The sequence below is a fragment of the Notamacropus eugenii genome, chromosome 5 (genome assembly GCF_028372415.1).
Source record: "Notamacropus eugenii isolate mMacEug1 chromosome 5, mMacEug1.pri_v2, whole genome shotgun sequence".
Taxonomy (NCBI): domain Eukaryota; kingdom Metazoa; phylum Chordata; class Mammalia; order Diprotodontia; family Macropodidae; genus Notamacropus; species Notamacropus eugenii.
Window position 1 is genome coordinate 27,984,977 of NC_092876.1, and position 18,341 is coordinate 28,003,317.

The 18,341-nt window shown below is 44.6% G+C and overlaps 1 protein-coding gene across 2 annotated transcripts in view; it reads left to right on the plus strand.

The window, feature by feature from the left end:
- Window positions 1–337: 337 nt before the first annotated feature.
- LOC140503784 (uncharacterized) overlaps window positions 338–18,341 on the plus strand; it is a 125,380-nt gene continuing 107,376 nt past the window's right edge. The window contains exon 1 of one of the 2 annotated variants that reach the window (XM_072608058.1): window positions 338–454. In XM_072608058.1, coding sequence (XP_072464159.1) covers window positions 406–454 — 49 coding nt within the window. In that variant the 5' untranslated portion in view covers window positions 338–405. The remainder of the gene's footprint in view (window positions 455–18,341) is intronic. The other variant, XM_072608060.1, reaches the window with a different exon arrangement.

The window sequence follows — 18,341 nt, forward strand, 5'->3', positions numbered from 1 at the left end:
CGGGGCCCCGAGCTTAGGGGAAGGCCGCCCTCCTGGGGCCCCCGCGGCTGTGCCTCCGAGGCCTGAGAGCGAGTCTCCGGCGAGGGAGCGAGCCCAGCCAGGCCGAGCGCCAGCCTGCAGGAGCTCAGGGAACGTCCCCGCTCCGCCGAAAGCAACTTGCCCCAAGGCCGTTCCGAAGCCGACGCTTCCTTCTGGGAGACGCCCCACTTCCGGCTCCGCGGCCAATCAAAAAGGGCCTCTAGTAGCTTAGGGGTTGGACCGGAAACGGTTTCCGAGGAGCGATGCGCATGCTCCCCCGCCCCGCCCCCTGGCCCGGCGGAAGTGGTGTCACTGAGTGAAAAACGGTTGCCTTCGGTCCCTGCGTCAGAGCGGCATCGGTGGCCGTTACCTTCCTCGGCCGGGCGGATGGACGGACCCCCTGCGGCCTTGGGCAGCGGCGACGGCAGCGCAGAGGGTAATGAGCCTTCCGTAACGCTGTTTCTGTGTTGGACGCCGAACCGTTGGACCGTGCCGAGGTCGGGGGTGGGGAGGGCTTTCATCCGGGTCCTCGGGAGTGGCCGCGGGCGCCGTCGTCAGAGGCACCTCCTGGACTCGGGGGCGGTGGATGGAGGCCCCGCCTGGGCCCGGGCGCTGTCATCTCTGGGGCTGCAGGCTGTTGGCGGTGGCGGCTCGTCCGTAGGGGCTGCTCGGCCCGGAGCAGGACGGGGAGGGTCGTGCAGCTCGGCCTCAGCCGGGCGCCCCTGGCCTGGCCTGGCCTGGCCTGCGGGGGTGGGGGCGGGGCTTTGTCCGAGCGCTCCTGGAGGCGAGCCCCGGACCCCGGGCCCCGGGCCCTGGGCAGGGTCAGACACCCCGCCGGGCCCCGAGCCGGGGGCGGGGGGCTGTCAGTCACCAGGCTGGATGCGGGAGGTGGCTGGTGGAGTCCCGGGTCTTTGTGCCATCCTCGGAACCGCAGGGTGCCAGCGCGCAGTTTGGCCAGCGGGGATGGGCTGGGACCCCTGGATCCCTGGAGAGGGCCGGGCTTGGGCTCTGACTGGACCCGGAGGCAGGAGATCTGAGCATCCGTTATTCAGCATCCTAAGGCCCAGCTGGCCCGCTCTCAGCCTCAGCCTCCTCTCTAAAATGGGGGTGCTAGTAGCGATCCCCCCCCCCCGTGTGAGAGCAGAAGGAGATAATGTTTGTAAAGCGCTTTGCAAACCTTGAAATACCCACTTTAAATGTTAGCTGCTGCTATTACCCATTGGGCACGGGCTCTGCACGCACTAGGTTCTTCCTTATTTTCGTGTGAGGACCATGACATCATGACTTGCGGTTGACTTTGATTTGAGGGGGGGAGGGCTGTGCGAGGTCACCAGCCTCACTTTCTTCTCCTGAGTCATCTGGGTCCAGTGGCCTGATACTCATCAGGATGGCTGGAGATGGCCCAGGATGCCCTGGGAGACCCTGGCCCTTTCAGGCTAAGTCTTATCACATTCTCACTTTGAGTGAGATTCACCCATTCAATGAATAGGCTTCTTTATGGCAACAAATCAAAAACCCAACCAAACACAAAAAAGAGAAGTTGTGAAATCCCAGTAGAGATAAAATTAAAACAACAAATAACAAAACTTCAACTGAACTGATAAATAAAACTAGGAGCTAAAAAACTAACAAAGTACAAAATATTAGCTAATATGATCAGAAAAGCAGAGGAAAATGAAAACTACCAGAATCAAAAATGAAATAAAGAAAAATTCAGAACAAATAAAGAGGAAATAAAGGAAATTATTTAAAATAATTTTGCCCAATTATAAGCCAACAAAACTGATCACTGAGATGAAATATTATGAATAGACTGAATACTATTAGCACATGGGAGCTGAGCTTTGGTCTCGTTTCTCTTAATGTTCTTCCCTAGGTAGGGGCCTTGAGTCCATTGCCTTTCTCCCAGGTACCTTCATTTGTTTGTTAAATGGTTGAGTGGCTTCATTCTCAGAGGGGCTGATTTCACAAGTCACTCTAGTCTGGAACCTAACCAGGGAAACTGGAGCCCAGGGTAATGGCAGCCCAGCAAGAACACATTTAAAAGGAGCAGATTTTGATTTCCTGGTTCACCCACTGCTTTTCTTTAGAAAATAAGTAGAAATGAAGCTCTGAGAACCATGAACTCTCTCTCCACCCCCTCACCCCTCCCCACTCCTCTCCATTCTTTCCCTGGGGCAGCAGAGAGGGGACCCAGGTTGCTCAGATGGGTTTGGCACTCAATGTTCATTTTCTTTTTCTGCACAGTTTTACTGAACTGTTACTGCTTGGTTAGTGATGGTGCGTGTGACTGCAGTTAGGGGGCAGGAGCAGAATGATGGACCCTTGTGGTAGACCTAGGGCCAGAAGGAAAGACTGGGTATTTGGGGCCCTCTCTGTACTTGGGGAGACATGTTAGCACAGGTTGTAGAAGGTTTATAGGAGACACCTGAGAGGGCCTCTGGCCCGTTTGTTATGGAATTTCCATAACTCTTTGTTTTTAAAAAAAAATTAATTTTATCAATATCTTTAGCTTTTGCACAATGTACAGTTCCCTGATGAATTCCCCCCTCCCCTCAAAGAGAACTGAGGGAAAATGGTAAGAGATCAGCCAAAATGACAAACTATTGAAAGATTCTGATGTTCTCTGCTGCCTTTCATACCCATGGATCCCTGCCTTTGCAAAGAAGGAGGGTAGTGACTGTTGTGAGAATTTTCTGCATCCTTAGTGGCCACTGCACAAATATGCCAGTACAGGATATAGGTAGACACTGTGCTTTATCCACTCAAAAGAGCCACATGCACCATCACTAAGTGTTGATGAACATGGGGGTCTCAGTTCCGCAGGTGACACATATCATTTCTCTCCTCCTGAGCTACATGACCCAGAGAGCAGAACAAAAGGGAAATTTCTTACAAAGTACCTTTGGATAAGATCTGATAGGACACCGAGGCAGTAAAAGTATTTAAAAAGTAAATGGTGGTACATCGGATAGAGAGCACTGGGCCTGGGGTCAGGAAGACTCATCTTCTGAGTTCAAATCTGGTCTCAGATGCTTCCTACCTGGGTAATCCTGGGCAAGTCACTTAGCCCTGTTTGCCTCAGTCTCCTCATTTGTAAAATAAACTGGAGAAGGAAATTACCAAACCACTCCAGTATCTCTGCCTAGAAAACCCCCAGTGGGCTCATGGAGAGTCAGACATGACTGAAAATGACTGAACTGCCCGATTAGATGAGTTAAAGAGAAGGGATGACCCCAGGAACTCGTCAAATACCTATGGCTTTTTTTTTTTTAATAGTGGAAGGAAGAGAGGTGCCAAAGGAGGCTGTTGATTACAAGTCCAAGAGGCATCAGTCAGGTGAAAACAAAGCATACTAGCAAATACAGGATAAAATGGAGTCAGTTATGTGCCCCCGGCTCCCCCTCCCCTGATGGTGCCTTTCTTCCCTGTGGCCCAGCCTGGGTGTTAGAATTGTGCAGCATTCATTTCTCTTCTTACTGTACTTATTCTACTGGTCTGTCTGCAATCTGTCAGTCAGTCAGCAAGCATTTGTTATTGTCCAGGCACTGGAAGTGCATAGAAAGGCAGAACTAGCTCCTGCTCTCCAGGAAATTGCATTCTAATGGGCGTTGGTAGGTCCAGGATTCATGTTACAGAGTGGAAGGTGAACATTCTCTATGGGGAAGGGAGTAGGAGGGGAATTGGGAAAGACCTCCTCTAGAAGGTGGCCTGTCAGCTGAGTCTTACAGAGATTCCGGGGCTGAAATGAGTGGGGAGAGCACCTCAAGCTTCAGGGTTTGCCAGGGTGCACTTCCTGGAGGTGGAAGATAGAACCTCAACAAGGGTCATAGGGCTGGATTGTAGACTGAGGCAGAAAGTAAAAGAAAGTGATTTCACTGTGACATCTGGGCAGGTAGCTTTACTTCTCCATCCGTAGGTGTCCAGTAGAATCAATGCAGAAAGGCTTTGAGCGATGACCTGTATGTTTGTGATCTGTAGACTAGCCCAGCCTCCTTCTCACTAGAGAACCATAGACGATGAAGTTTTTAGCCACAACTGTCCTTAGGAGGACTGTCTGCTGAGTCACAGAGGGGTCACGATCATGCTGGTGAAGGAAATGCTCATGGTGATGAAATAGAAATCATTGTACTCTGTGTATATGTATATTCTGTACCGTATGATGCCACACACTGGAGGTGTTTTTTACATGTTATTTGCCCAGGCCAGTTATTTGCTCAGTGAGGGAACCTTGATCCACTGATGTGTATTGCCCACTCCATTGAATCAGACATGTACACTCCTGTGTTGCTGGCATTCTTAGGTTTTAGGGGCTGAAGAGGTTAATGAGATAAATAGGCCAAAGACGTCCTGCTCTTAAGGCTGGCCCTGTGTGCACTGTGCCACACTCTTAGGTTGTATAGTATTGTTTATGGCATAGTATGCTGTATCAGTGATTGTACTGCCTTGGGAAGAAACCAGATGAAAGGTAGGAAAGGAGCACGTTGGCTAAGGCCTTTACATACCAAACATTACTCTAGTGGATCCTAACAGTAATAGGGGTAACTGTACTTGACTATGTAGTGATGTGACTTTCTATTCTGGGTTGAGCTAATGATGTTTAAACTAGCTTGGTGGCTCTTGTGAGTGGAGGGAAGGTGATGTAGAGATGCTATGGAGACAAGAAAAACAAAGCCTGACCTCCTGAGCCCCAGTCTCCTGTCAGCAGCTGCCTGTTAACATTTCAGACTGGGTGACGGCCATCTCAGATTGTCTGTGGCCAAAGCAGTGCTCTGCCTTCCTCCCCCCAAATCTTCTCCTGCTCTTCCCTGTCTCTATGGTGGGCACTGCCATCCACCCAGTCACCCAGCTTTCCAGCCTCGGTATCTTGTTCAACTCCTTGTTCACCCCATATCACCAGGTTTTTTGCCAAATCATGTCTTTTTAATTTTCATGACATGTCTTGTTTTTGTCCTTTTTTCTACATATACCAGGTCCCCATCATCACACTTCAGGCCCTCTTTGCCTCTCTCCTGGACTAACGTTCAGGTCTGTCACTCCTGATCCCACAAATTACAGTGACTTCTTATTTCCCCTGGGATTGACTCTGGTCCCCGTTTGGCATGTAAAATCTTTCACATGCCGTCCTTGACCTACCTTTCCAGTCTTACTGACCGATTATCACCTTTGTGCCTACTTTGGTCAAGCCAGACTGGCCTTCCTGCTGGTCCCCGTACAGTACACTGTCTCTCATTCTTGGACTGCATTTCCTTCTGTCTCTTTGGAGCCTGCAGCTCCAGTGTGGCTTTTTTGGATTTTCCTGATGTGGATGTTTGTGAGATGTACCCATTGTCTCTCCCATTGAGTGAGGCACAGCTTGGCATCTGTCACCCCTCACAGACCCTGACCCAGATCCTTCTCAAGCTCCTTGTTCCCATTCTTTCTTTGCCTTTTCTTTAGTCTCTTCTGTCCCCTTTGGTCTCTACTGGGGCTATACCCTCCTCCACCAGTAGAGGGTGCCTGGGCTTTGCTTCCTCTCTGTCTCACTGTCATCTTCTCCCTCAAAGAGGGCCTGGCTGCCTCCCCCTCTCTTCACATGATCACATGATAGAGTTGGAAGGGGCTGAAAAAGTTCTGTGGTCCAATCCCATTATTCACAGGTTAGGTGACTGAGGCCAAGAATTTGAACCCATATCCTCTTGTTCCAAGTACAACCCCCTCTCTGTTCATAGCAGATCCTTTCTTTAGGAGGCCCTGGGCTGGCAGCCTCTACCATGCACTAACAGCACATGCTTCCCTCTTGTCACTAGTGTGCTGGGTTAGGGGCATCCCTCTGATATGTGACTCAGGCTCTGCCCCCAGGTCAGGTTGGCCTCTAGCTTGTATCTCAGCAAATAGAGCCCAGTGACAGCTCATCTCTTCCTCTTCCTCTTGACCCACCTTATCCTGTTCTCATCCTCCAGGACCAACTAGGGCCCCTTCATCCCATGTGGGAATATGGAGGAGGCAGATGGGGTCCCCTAGCTCAGGAAGGCTGGCGTGAGAGGTTCACTTTCCCCGAGATGTTTCTTCTGCTGCCTTTGAAGAGTTTCCATTGGGAGATGGGCAGCATGGGGAAAAGATGGAAGTAAAATTGAGGGAGAATCACTGAGCCCTCCTAGCCACAGGGAGCAGAATGGGATGCACACGTGGCCGGAGGGTGGGGAGTTTCATTGGCTCAAGAGAGCTGAAACTCAGATGTGCAGTAGGGAGGAAATGAGCACTCATCAAGTGCTAGGCACCATGCTAAGCCATTTACAAACATCTTATTTGAGAAGACAACCTTGTGAGGTGGCAGCGGTGGTAAGTTGTTTCAGTTGTATCTGACTCTGACCCTGTTTGGGTTTTTGTTTTAATAGTTTCTGTCTTCTGTCTACCTATGTACCGCTCCCAGCACTCTCCTGCAGCCTTCCCTGCATGCTCCCCCACCCCGGTGGTAATAGATATATCATATTTTGGAAAACTTCAAAGGTACAGACTTAAAGAGGGGAGTTTGTAACACTTCCTGTTCCACATTTCTGCTAAGTTTTTAGAAAGAAACATGCACTCTCTGCTCAGATTTTCTCCAAGTCCACTTGTCTAGCCAAATGACTATATTCTGTGCTTCGTGATTGACCTTTCTGGACTGGGCAGTTTGCCTCCCTAGTTATTGCAAGGAGTGTGTCCTTCACAGCCTTCCTACCATCAAGTCAGAGCTATTTCTCTAACAGCAGCTGTCATCACTCTGGGACAGCTGTCTCTTTGGGAGTGTCATGCATGGAGCTGCTATATATAATATAACTAGGAGAAATGACAGATGTCAGCGGGATACAGAGTCCATTCTTTGTACCCTTAGTTGAGTTCCATTTATTTTCTCCTAGAAAACTAGGACATCTTTCCATTGATGTTGTACGGACACCTCTGCACACAAAGGCATCTTCTGGTGAAGATACTGGAAGGGTTTGCCATTTCCTTCTCCACCTCATTTTACAGATGAGGAAGCTGAGGTAAATAGGGTTAAGTGACTTGCCCAGACTCACACAACTAGGAAGTGTCAGATATTCCTGACTCCAGGTCTGGCACTCTATCCACTGTGCCACCTAGCTAGCTGCTGTAATTATCCCGAAGAAGTCTAGGCCAACAAAGATTAAGTGACTTAGCCAGGATCAGTAACTAATAAGCTAGTGAGACTGATTTGAACTCAGGTCTCCCTTTTCCAGCACAGTTTTCTGTCCCCTGCACCACTTAACTGCCTCTGTTGCAGACTGCCTCCTGGGAGTATGCAGGGAGAAAGGTCTGGAGCATACATAGATAGATTTCAGAGTCCTTGAGACTGGTAGCCTTTTAGAGTCCCATCAGCTGATGAGATGAAGGGAAGGCAATTCTCTCTTTCCACAAAATTCTCTTGTTCTTAGAGAACCCCCCCAAAGGGTTCTAGATATAACTCCCTGTCTTAATACTTCACCTTCCCAGGGAAAGAGGGGAGAGTAGTGGGAGGAGGTTTCCATTTTAGTAAATGGTGACAGGCAGGCCAGGCAATCAGATGTAGAAGAGATAGTGTCCTGGACAGTTTATCATATAGATAATATCTGTGCTTTATAAACAAACTTCAAAGCCATCTCATTCCACCATTCTTACCCCCCCTCCAACCTTGACTCTTGCTATCTTCATTTTTGGAAACCTCAGAGTTGTTTTGATTTGCATTTGTTATTAGAGATTTGTTTTCATGTAGTTTTGAATACTTTACATTTTGAGAACTGTTTATTCATATCCTTTGACCATTGGTTGATGTTTGTCCTTCCTTTTTGAAGAGGACCAGTGATGTCATGGGTGATATCTTGACTTGCATGTGAGTTGGATTGAAGTGAGGCAGATTTGCCTCGAGTCTTTGGCCTCACTCCATCTTCTAGAGTCATTGAAGTCCAGTGGCAGGACAGAAATCAGGATGGCTGGGGATGGCTGGGGGTGCACTGGATGACCTTGGTGTCTTTGATGTCTGACTGGACTCCAAGGGTTTCAGCTGCCTTTGTGGCTGTTGGAGCAAATTGTTCTCATCTGCCCATTCTGCTGGGGAAAGTCTTCACATACTTGGGGTAGACGTCCCACTTGATGAATCTGAGACCTCTCTCCAGATTTAGCCTGTCTGAGGCTGACAAGGTTATGGCCATTAGTTTCATATATGTAAGTAGGTATGTATGTATCAATTGTTTATATGTCTTGAATGCCAAACCTTTATCAAAGACATTTGATACAAAGATTTTTTTCCCCATTCAGCCACTTTCCTTATCCTTGATTCATTAATATTGTCTTTGCTGAAGCTTTTCAGTTTCAGGTAATCAAAGCTATCTGTTGTAGCTTTTGTGATTGCCTGTGTCTCTTGTTAGGTTAAGAATACTTCTCTTACCTACAGCTCAGAGGTACATGATCGGTTTCTCTTCTGTTTTTCTTTTTCTTTTTTTTTTAAATATGGTCTTTTATATTGAGGTCATGTGTCTGTTTAGAATGTATTATGGAGTAAGTTTTATTTTATTTTCAAATAATAATTTGCCTTCTCCTCCCACCTCCTGTTGAGAAAGCAAGAAAAAGAAGACCCCTGTTACAAACATGTATAATCAAGCAAAGCAAATTCCTGTGTTGACTGTGTGCAGGAAGGGTGTGTTTGCTCTGCCCTCTGAGTTCATCCTCTCTGTGGGGGAAGGGCATCATGCTCATCAAGGTCCTTTGGAATTTTGTGTGGTCATTCTGTTAGCGTTCCCAAGGCTTGCTATTTAGAAGAGGCTTCTTGTGCATAGTCTAAAGCCTGTTCCTTTATCCTTTACACTGCATGAGGTGATGACAAGATAGTACTCGCCATGCATAACAACCTCTTCTCACGTTTAAAAGACTTGGCTTTCCTCTTATAAGGTCAGATTCTGGAAGCCTCATCAGGAGTCAGCTAGGCAGGTATGCTCTGCTCTGTTCTCAAACAAACAAAATAGTACCTCACTCTAAGAGTTTGAGAAATCCCACATCTGTCCTGGCTCTGGAGGGCTTGTGATTATTTTCTCTCTTTTTTTTTTTAGTCTTTTTTTAAATTGAATTATTTTATTTGTTTTCAGTGTTCGACAATCACTTCCATATATCTTAGATTTTTCTTCCCCTCCCTCCCCCTCATTTCCCCTTCCCTCCCCACTCCCTCCCTGAGACAGTGTACAATCTTATATAGGTTCTACATGTACATTCCTATTAAATGCATGTTGCATAGAAGAATTAAAATGAATGGGAGAAACCATAAAACAAAACATAGAACAAAAGAAAATGGTCTGTTTCTATCTGTGATCCAATTCCATGGTTCTTTCTCTGGATGTGGAAGGAATTTTGCCGTAAGAGTCCACTGAAAATTTTTTAAGTCCATGTATTTCAATGAAATACTAAGTCTACCAGAAAAATTTCTTGCACACTGTGGTTGTTGCTGTGTACAATGTTCTCCTGGTTCTGCTCGTTTTACTCAGTATCAGTTCATATAAGTCTTTCCAGGCTTCTCTAAAGTCTTCCTGTTTATCGTTTCTCATAGCACAATAGTATTCCGTTACATTCATATACTACAACTTGTTCATCCATTCCCCAATTGATGGGCATCCCTTTGATTCCAAGTTTTTGACCACCACAAAGAGAGCTGCTATAAATATTTTTGTTCATGTGGGACCCTTTCCCATTTCTATGATCTCTTTGGGATAGAGTCCCAGAAGCGATATTGCTGGGTCAAAGGGTATGCACATTTTGGTAGCCCTTTGGGCATAGTTTCCAATTGCTCTCCAGAATGGTTGGATCAGCTCACAGCTCCACCAACAATGAATTAGTGTTCTAACTCTTCCACCTCCAGTATTTATCATCTTCCTGTTTTGTCATGTTGGCTAATCTGATAGGTGTGATGTGATTCCTCAGAGTTGTTTTGATTTGCATCTCTCTAGTGATTGTTTTCTTTTAGTTATAATCGAGTTTGGCCAGCACCAGGTAGCTGTTGCAGAGCAGTAGTAATCCTTTACTGTTTTACATGTCCCCAGATGACTTGAGAAAACAGAGGAATCTTGAACAAGAAAAATGTTGTAACATGTTAAAATACCATTTTGTGTTAACATTCTAGAACAGTAGTCACTATTCAGGCCCTTTCTTGAATACTGCCCCTGCCAGTGTTCTCCTGGAATAGTGCAGGGGACCTCCTCTGTGATCAATACCTTAATCCCTTCTGAATGGAGAAGAGGACCCTATATCTAGGTGAGTCATACATCTTTAGGGGATGGGGAAAGCAATGGTTTTATTTACTTTTTAAGTTTTTATTGATGTCTTTTTTTTAACATCATGATAACTCTCAATAAGTCTCCAACTCCTGGAGAACATATGACAGTTTTTATAGAACAAAAGAAAAAGGAAAAAAATCCGCAAAACTGATTGACACAGAAAAAGTCTGAAAACGTGTGCTGTGCCTCACCAGTGGCTCTCCCGCCTCTGCTCAGGGGGGGAAGGTCAGTTTTGATTTGACACAGACTTATTCTTGGTGACTTTTTGTAGCTCACAGCCTTAATTTATTTATTTATTTTGGTAGTAGGGTTTGTTTAAGCACTGCTTATTCCTCTCTGCATCATTTTATGGAGATCGTTCCATATTTTTCTGCATTCATCATATTTGCTAAATAGCAAATAGGTGGTGCAGCGTGTAGGCCTGGAGTCAGGAAGACCTGAGTTCACATTGTGCCTCAGACACTTAATAGCTGTGTGACCCTGGGCAAGTCATCTAATCTCTGCTGGCCTCAGCTTCTTCAACTGTAGGGGGGTTGTGAGGCTCGCAGGAGATATTTGGAAAGTGTTTAGCCAAGTGCCTGGGACACAGATGCTACCTAGATAGCAACTTTTATTCTCCTTGTTGATTCTTTCATATTCTACAATTTATTTTGCCATCTCTGTCGTGGGCTACCTTGTTTCTAATTCTTTGCTATCACAAAAAGTACTCCTCTAAATATTTTAATGACTGTGGGACCTTCCTACCAGTAGTGACACTGGAGTATAAACCGAGTGATAGAGTCTGTGGGCCAGAGGATATGGACATTTCAGTCACTTTATTTGCACAATTTCAAATTATTTCAATCAGTGAATGCTTATTAAGTACCTGCTGTGTGCCAGGCAGCACACTAAATGCTTGGGATACAGAGAAAGGTTAAAAAAAGAGTCCTTGCTGTCAAGGAGCTAACAGTCCTGATAGGGAAGAAAACATGCTAAGAACCATGTACAAACAAGCAGCATACAGGATAAATGTGAAATGATCAGCAGATGGAAGGCGTGAGAAGAAGGGGAATGGTGAAAATCTTTCTGTAGAAGGTGGGGTTTTAACTGGGAGTTGGAAGAAACAGGGCATTCCAGATGTGGGGATGCTCAGTGGAAATGCGTGGAGGGAGACCTTTGTCACTGGCTCACAGAGTACCTGGAGAGGGGGGCGGGGTGATAAAGGACTCGGAATGCCAAGCAGGATTTTATATTTTATATTTACTCCTGGAGGTGATAACCACAATTTATTGAAAGGGAGATAGGCATGACATAGTCAGACTTGGGCTTTAGAAAGACTGGTTTGACTGTTGAATGGAGGATGGACTGCAGCGGGTAGGCACTTGAGACATCAGTCAATCAGCAGGCTGTTGCAGCAGGACAGCCATGAGGTGATGAGGGTTTGTACTTGGGTGAGGCATGTCTCAGAGGAAAGATAGGGGTATAGGGGAGAGATGTTACAAGGTTAAAATGGACAGGCCTTGGCAATAGATTGGGTATGGGAGGGGTGAGAGGGAGTGAGGGGTCAAGGATGACCTCTAGGTCACCAGCCTGGGTGACTGGGAGGTTAGTATACCCTTGACAGTAATAGGGAAGTTAGGAAGAAGGGAGATTTGGAGAGAAAGTCAATGAGTTCAGTTTAGGATATTTTGAATTTGATGTCTATGGGACATCCATTTTTAGACATCCAGTATGTGTATAGAGATTTAAGACCAGAACTCAGGAGAAAGGATAGGGCTGGATAAGTAGGGTTGAGATTCTTTGGCATAAAGACGGTAAATGAGTCCATGGGAGCTGATGAGATTCACCAGTGAAATAGTATAGAGGAAGAAGAGAAATAGGCCCAGGACAAGCTGGTAGGATACTTGCAGTTAGCAAGCATGACCTAAGTGAAGGTCCGGCAAAGGAGACTGAGAAGGAACATTCAGATAGGAAAGAGTGTCCTGAAAACTTAATGAGAAAAGGCTGCAAAGAATGAGGAAGGTTGAGAGTAGTATGGTAGTTAAGAGATCATTAGTAACCTTGAAGACAGGTTTCAGTTGAATGATGAGGTTAGGACCAGACTGTGAAGAGTTAGGAGAAGGAGAGGAGGGAAAGTGGTGGAGCCCCCTATTGTGGATGGCTTTCTTAAGGAGAAGGCAGAAGAGATAAAAGATGGATGGATTACCTGAGGGCTTTTTAAGGATGAGGAAACATGGGATATGTCTATAAATAATAGAGATCGAAGTTGAGTTGGAGAGTGGGGATGATAGAGTAGGCGGTATACTAGAGAAGACAGGATAGAATGGAATCATGTGTGGATGGAGAGGGTTTGTTTTGGCCAGGAGAAGGGTCACCTCTTCATGTCACTCAGGGTGAAGGAAGACTGCTGGGTGATGTGAGATGAGGAGGAGGAGAAAAGAGGGACCTCACAGTGAATGGTTTCAGTTTTCAGTAAAATAGAGGCAGGTACTCATCTGAGAGGGTGGAGGGAGGGGACAGATGAAAAGGTCTGGAAGAGCTGCTGTGGACGGTGGGAGAGAGTCCATTGATAAGGGAGCCAGAGTACAATTGCTGAGCAGCAGTGAGAGCCCAGTTCAAGTCGTGTAACAAACTGGAGTGGATCCAGTCAGAATGATCGCATGGTGTTTTTTTAAGTTCATTCATCAGCCTGTGTAGGGGTAAAGGCAACAGATGGTATGAGTGATCCAAGGCTGAGGCGTGACTGGGCAAACTGGGTGACCCTATAAGGGAAACAGAGACTTGGGAGAAGAGAAAAGTGACTAGTGCAGGAAGGGGTCAGGTTAGGGAAAGGAGGAGAGCATAGCTAGAGCTGGAAAAGATCTAGGGATTAAGGGACTGGAGGAAACAGTGTAGATGAAGAACAGAATTTTTATTATTTTTCATATTTTTATTATTATTTGGAGCATTTTTAAATATGGTGTTTAACTTGCAGTTCTCTTGTATTTTTCTTATAACCGCATGTATATCTCTCCATAGCTGTGAAAAGTATATGATCTGCTTTTAATCTTTTTATAATTAAGATCATGTATCAATTTAGAATATATTGTGGAGTATGGTCTCAGCAAGTAATTTATGTATTCCAGTTTAGCAGACCCTAGGACATTAAAGCAATGATGCCCCCCCCCCAATTTATTAATTTGTTTTCAGTTTTCAACAATCACTTCCATAAGTTCTAAATTTTCTTCCCCTCCTTTTCCCTCCCCAAGATGGCATGCAATCTTATATGGGTTCTATACATACATTCCTATTAAACACATTTTCATGTTGTCATTAGTCATTAGTCATGTTGTATAGAAGAATTAAAATGAGTGGGGGAAATCATAAGGAAAAACAAAATAAAACATAACAAAGGAGAAAATTGCTTCATTCTGTGTTCTGACTCCATAGTTCTTTCTCTGGATGTGGATGACATTTCATGTTATGAGTCCTTTGGAAATATTTTAGGTCCTTGCATTACTGTAAAGGGCTAAGGCTATCAAAAGCAGTCCTTGCACACTGTGGTTGTCACTGTGTATAATGTTCTCCTGATTCTGCTCACTTCACTCAGCATCAGTTCATATAAGTCTTCCCAGGTTTTTCTGAAGTCCTTCTGTTTATCATTTCTTATAGTACAATAGTATATACCGCAACTTGTTCAGCCATTCCCCAGTTGATGGGCATCTCCTCAATTTCCAGTTTTTGGTCACCCCAAAAATAGCTGCTATAAATATTTTTGTACATGTGGGTCTTTTCCCCATTTTTATGATTTCTTTGGGATACAGCCCTAGAAGCAATATTGCTGGGTCAAATGGTATGTGTATTTTTGTAGCCCTTTGGGCATAGTTCCAAATTGCTCTCCAGAATGGTTGGATCACCTCACAGCTCCACCAACAATGAAGTAGTGTTCCAACTGTCCCACATCTTCTCCAGCATTTATCATCTTCCTGTTTTGTCATGTTAGCCGTTCTGATAGGTGTGATATGGTAACCTCAGAGTTGTTTTGGTTTGTGTGTCTCTCTAATCATTAAGGCAGTGATTTTAACATGACAAGAGATAAACATCCTATTTCCATTTCCCTAAGAAGAGCTTTTTGTTCTTGGCCTTCTACACACTTTGAAACAGAGAAGTCTGGAAAAGAGTTTTAGACCCGATGAAATATTAAGAAATAATATTTTTTAGAAAAATCAAAAAGGAGATGTTTAATATTCAATAGTGTGCTTCCTTCTACTGAGTAGCCTTTTTCACTTTCATTTCCTCATTCCCAGTGTCCTTTCTCAAGGCTGAGAAATGGGGACATTTATACTTTATATGTTCCATATATGTTTTATATGTCTTTCAGACTTGGAACCTAGGACTGAGACCACAAAATCAACTCCAAAAGAGAATATTCCAGGAGAAGAATCTTCCCCAGTGGTGAAAGTTGAAAGACCTGGAGTGGCTGACTTTTGCTACTCCACTTTGGGGGAAGGTATAGATAGTAAGAGCCAGAAAAGGAGGGAGCAAATAAATGAAGAGAGGGAGGTGAGGCAGTTAACTAAACCTCTGAAGAGTCACACTGGAGCTAAAAGTGATGAACATAGTGAATATGGGAAAACCTTCAGTCAGTGCTCAAACCTCACTGAAGAGCAGAAAATCCAGGCTGATGCGAAACCTTATACATGTCATGACTGCGGGCAAGCATTCACGAAAAATTCAGGACTAACTCGACACCAGAGGATTCATACTGGAGAGAAACCTTACATGTGTAGTAAATGTGGAAAAGCCTTCAGACAGGTGTCAGACCTTGTTAAGCACCAGAGGATTCATACTGGAGAGACTCCTTACAAATGTAATGAATGTGAGAAAGCCTTTATTTCTAACTCTGAATTTCATAGGCACAAGAGGACTCATACTGGGCAGAAGCCTTACAAATGTCAAGAATGTGGAAAAGCATTCATTGAAAGTTCAGACTTTGTTAAGCATCAGAGAATTCATACTGGAGAGAAGCCATATATCTGCAAGGACTGTGGGAAAGCCTTCATCGAGAGCTCTTCCCTTGTTAAGCACCAGAGGATTCATACTGGAGAAAAGCCTTATGTCTGTAAGGAATGTAGGAAAGCATTCACTCAGAAGTCCCACCTGGCACTACATCAGATCATCCATGCTGGAGAGAAGCCGTACCCATGTAATGAATGTGGGAGAGCCTTCGCTGAGAGCTCTGCTCTTGCTAAGCACAAGAGAATTCATGCTGGTGAAAAGCCTTATGAATGTAAGGACTGTAGGAAAGCCTTCACTCGAAAGTTCAACCTCATCCTACACCAGAGGATGCATACTGGTGAGAAGCCTTATGAATGTAAGGAATGTGGGAAAGCCTTCATTGACACCTCAATCCTTGTTAAGCACCAGAGGATTCATACTGGAGAGAAACCTTATAAGTGTGATGAATGTGGGAAGGCCTTCAATCAGAAGTCCCACTTGATCCTACATCAGAGGATCCATACTGGAGAGAAGCCACATAAATGTAATGAATGTGGGAGTGCTTTCACTCAAAGATCAACCCTTGTAAAGCACCAGAGAACTCATACTGGAGAGAAACCTTATAAATGTGATGAGTGTGGGAAAGCCTTCACTAGAAAGGGCCCCCTGATCAGACATCAAAAGGTACATGCTGGAAAGAAGACTTAGAAAGAATGTGGGAATGCCTTCACTAAAAACTCAGACTTGCTTCAGCAGCAGAGTGGTTGTGCTTTATAAATGTAATGAACAAGAGGGAAGCATTCATTCAAAAGTACCCCTTGGTCCTCCATCAGAGGATATGTACTAGAGAGGATGTATAAATGTATGAATGTCAGCATTCGTTCACAATTTAAGCCTTATTGTCTATCAGAGAATTCATACTGTATGGACAGCTTATCACTGTAATGAAAATATTTAGAGTTGGGCTCTTAATGCACATCGTAAAAAGAAACTGTAAATGTGACAAATGTGGCAAGACCTTGGGTCATAACCATTAGAGGATTCCTAATGGAAAATAACCTTATAATGCAATGAATTAGGGAAAGATTTAAGTAACTCTTCATACTCTACTAAGCATCAGCTTGACCCATGCTGTAGAGAAGCTTTAAATATAATGTGTGTAGCAAAACTTCTCTACTAGTTCAAATATTATAGAACTTCAGATAGGAATGAATGAAAAAGCACTTAAGTTCCCCAGGTGCCTAGCCCCTGACTAAGTGCTAGGTAGCAAATAAAATTACAAGATGGTCCCTTCTCTCAAGGAGTTCATCCTCTAATTGAGGAAGACAGTGCATGTTGAGCTGCAGTGGGATTGGAAAGGCCCAGAGGTCCTATGGGTCTAGTTATATGGATGGTGGCAAGGCTAAAGAGTACTTCTGCCTAATAGAGGTTACTCACCATTACTAGAATTGGGAAAAGGGATCTAAGGGTCAGTGGAGAGGGCAGTCTGGGTTTTCTTTGGAGGGGGTGGTTGGAGGTAGAAATTCTGAGTCTGTCTGGGAGAGGCTGAGGATGGAGGGCATCAGCAGCAAAGTGTGTGGGGAAGGGGAAAACTTGGTCCTGGTGGGCTCCAGTTCCCACTGGGGTCCTCCAGCAACTACAGGATGAGGTCTGATACTTCTTGCCAGTAGAGGGAGGAAAAAGAATAAAAGGAATCATACTTGTATAAGTTCACAGAAATTAATAAATATTTGAAAGTTTTCTCACACAGTATAGCTAGATGGTCCCTAGTGTATACCAGTTAGTGCAATTAATGAATCTTGTGAAGTAGGTGCATGTATTCAGATTAATACTATTTGAATTCCCAACTATATAAAATGTGGAGTTGATTCCTGTGGAAATCTGAAGTACATATTTAAATCATGAGATCACTTCATGGGATTCATTATTTGTAGTAATTGGGTCCAGGCTGTACAAACTTTACCCAATATCAGAAGATTTATAATCCAGGAAAAACTAGCCATTTCAGACTTAGTCTAACCACCTGTGTTTTTCCTGTAATTTCTTGATGCATTGTTTAACTCATTTTCATTTAATGAAGGACTTCAAAGCATTCACTTTTGTTGTAATTAATAAATTCAGTTTGATTTCTGATAATTTCTTATTGATATTGCTTGGAGAGAATGAAGTCAGTCTTAGCCTTCCATGGTCATGGGCACCAGAATTTCATTTTCCGATCATACTCATTCCACTTTTGTCCGATGACTCCTGTTCCTATCTTTCATCCTTATGGTTACTTTCCATCAGGATAATTCTCTTGAAGGAGATGACGCTTCCTCAGCTGAGTCTTCAATGGAGCAAGAGATTGAATGAGTTGCATCTGTGGGGATAGAACATTGTAGTCATGGGGGACAGCAAAGGCTAGGAGACAAGATACGAATTATGATTGGTGGGGGAGCAACAAATACACCGTTTTGACTGGAATGTAGAATATGGGATGGGGAGTAATGTGAAATTAGTCTGGAAGGTTGGTAGGAGCCAGAGTGTGATGGATTCTAATGCCAAAGCAAGGCATGTTATTATTTATCCTAAAGGCGGTAGGGAGCCAATGACAGGCAATGCTACTGTAGCATCACTTGACTTAAATCATCCTGTCACATGACAGACCTCCTGTTACATCACCCAAAATGCCCAAATTGTTATCCATAATGTGCCGTTCCCCCCCCCCCCCCCCCATCAACTTGGGACTGTGCCATGACTTCAACCACTACACCTCAGTCATCCTCATCTTGCTCCCGTAGCAGCACCTGTAAGTTATGCCCCTCTCCCCTAAAGACATCACTAGTTATACACCCTAGATCTCACTTCATCCCTAGTCAATGGGTAGGGGATCTGGACTCCAGAAATTTCAGTGCTGAGTAAAGGACAGAGTTCAGTCGCTGTCTGGAATGGTAACAAATCTGTTTCCTTGATTACTCTTCAAGGCCTCTTTGAATCTGATAGACTTACCCTTTCATTTCCTACAGACTCTCAGGGTTGTCAGCATCAACTCATTGATAGGATCTTCCCTGGACTGCTTCCTATGAAAACATTTGGGAACATGGTAAGAAATCC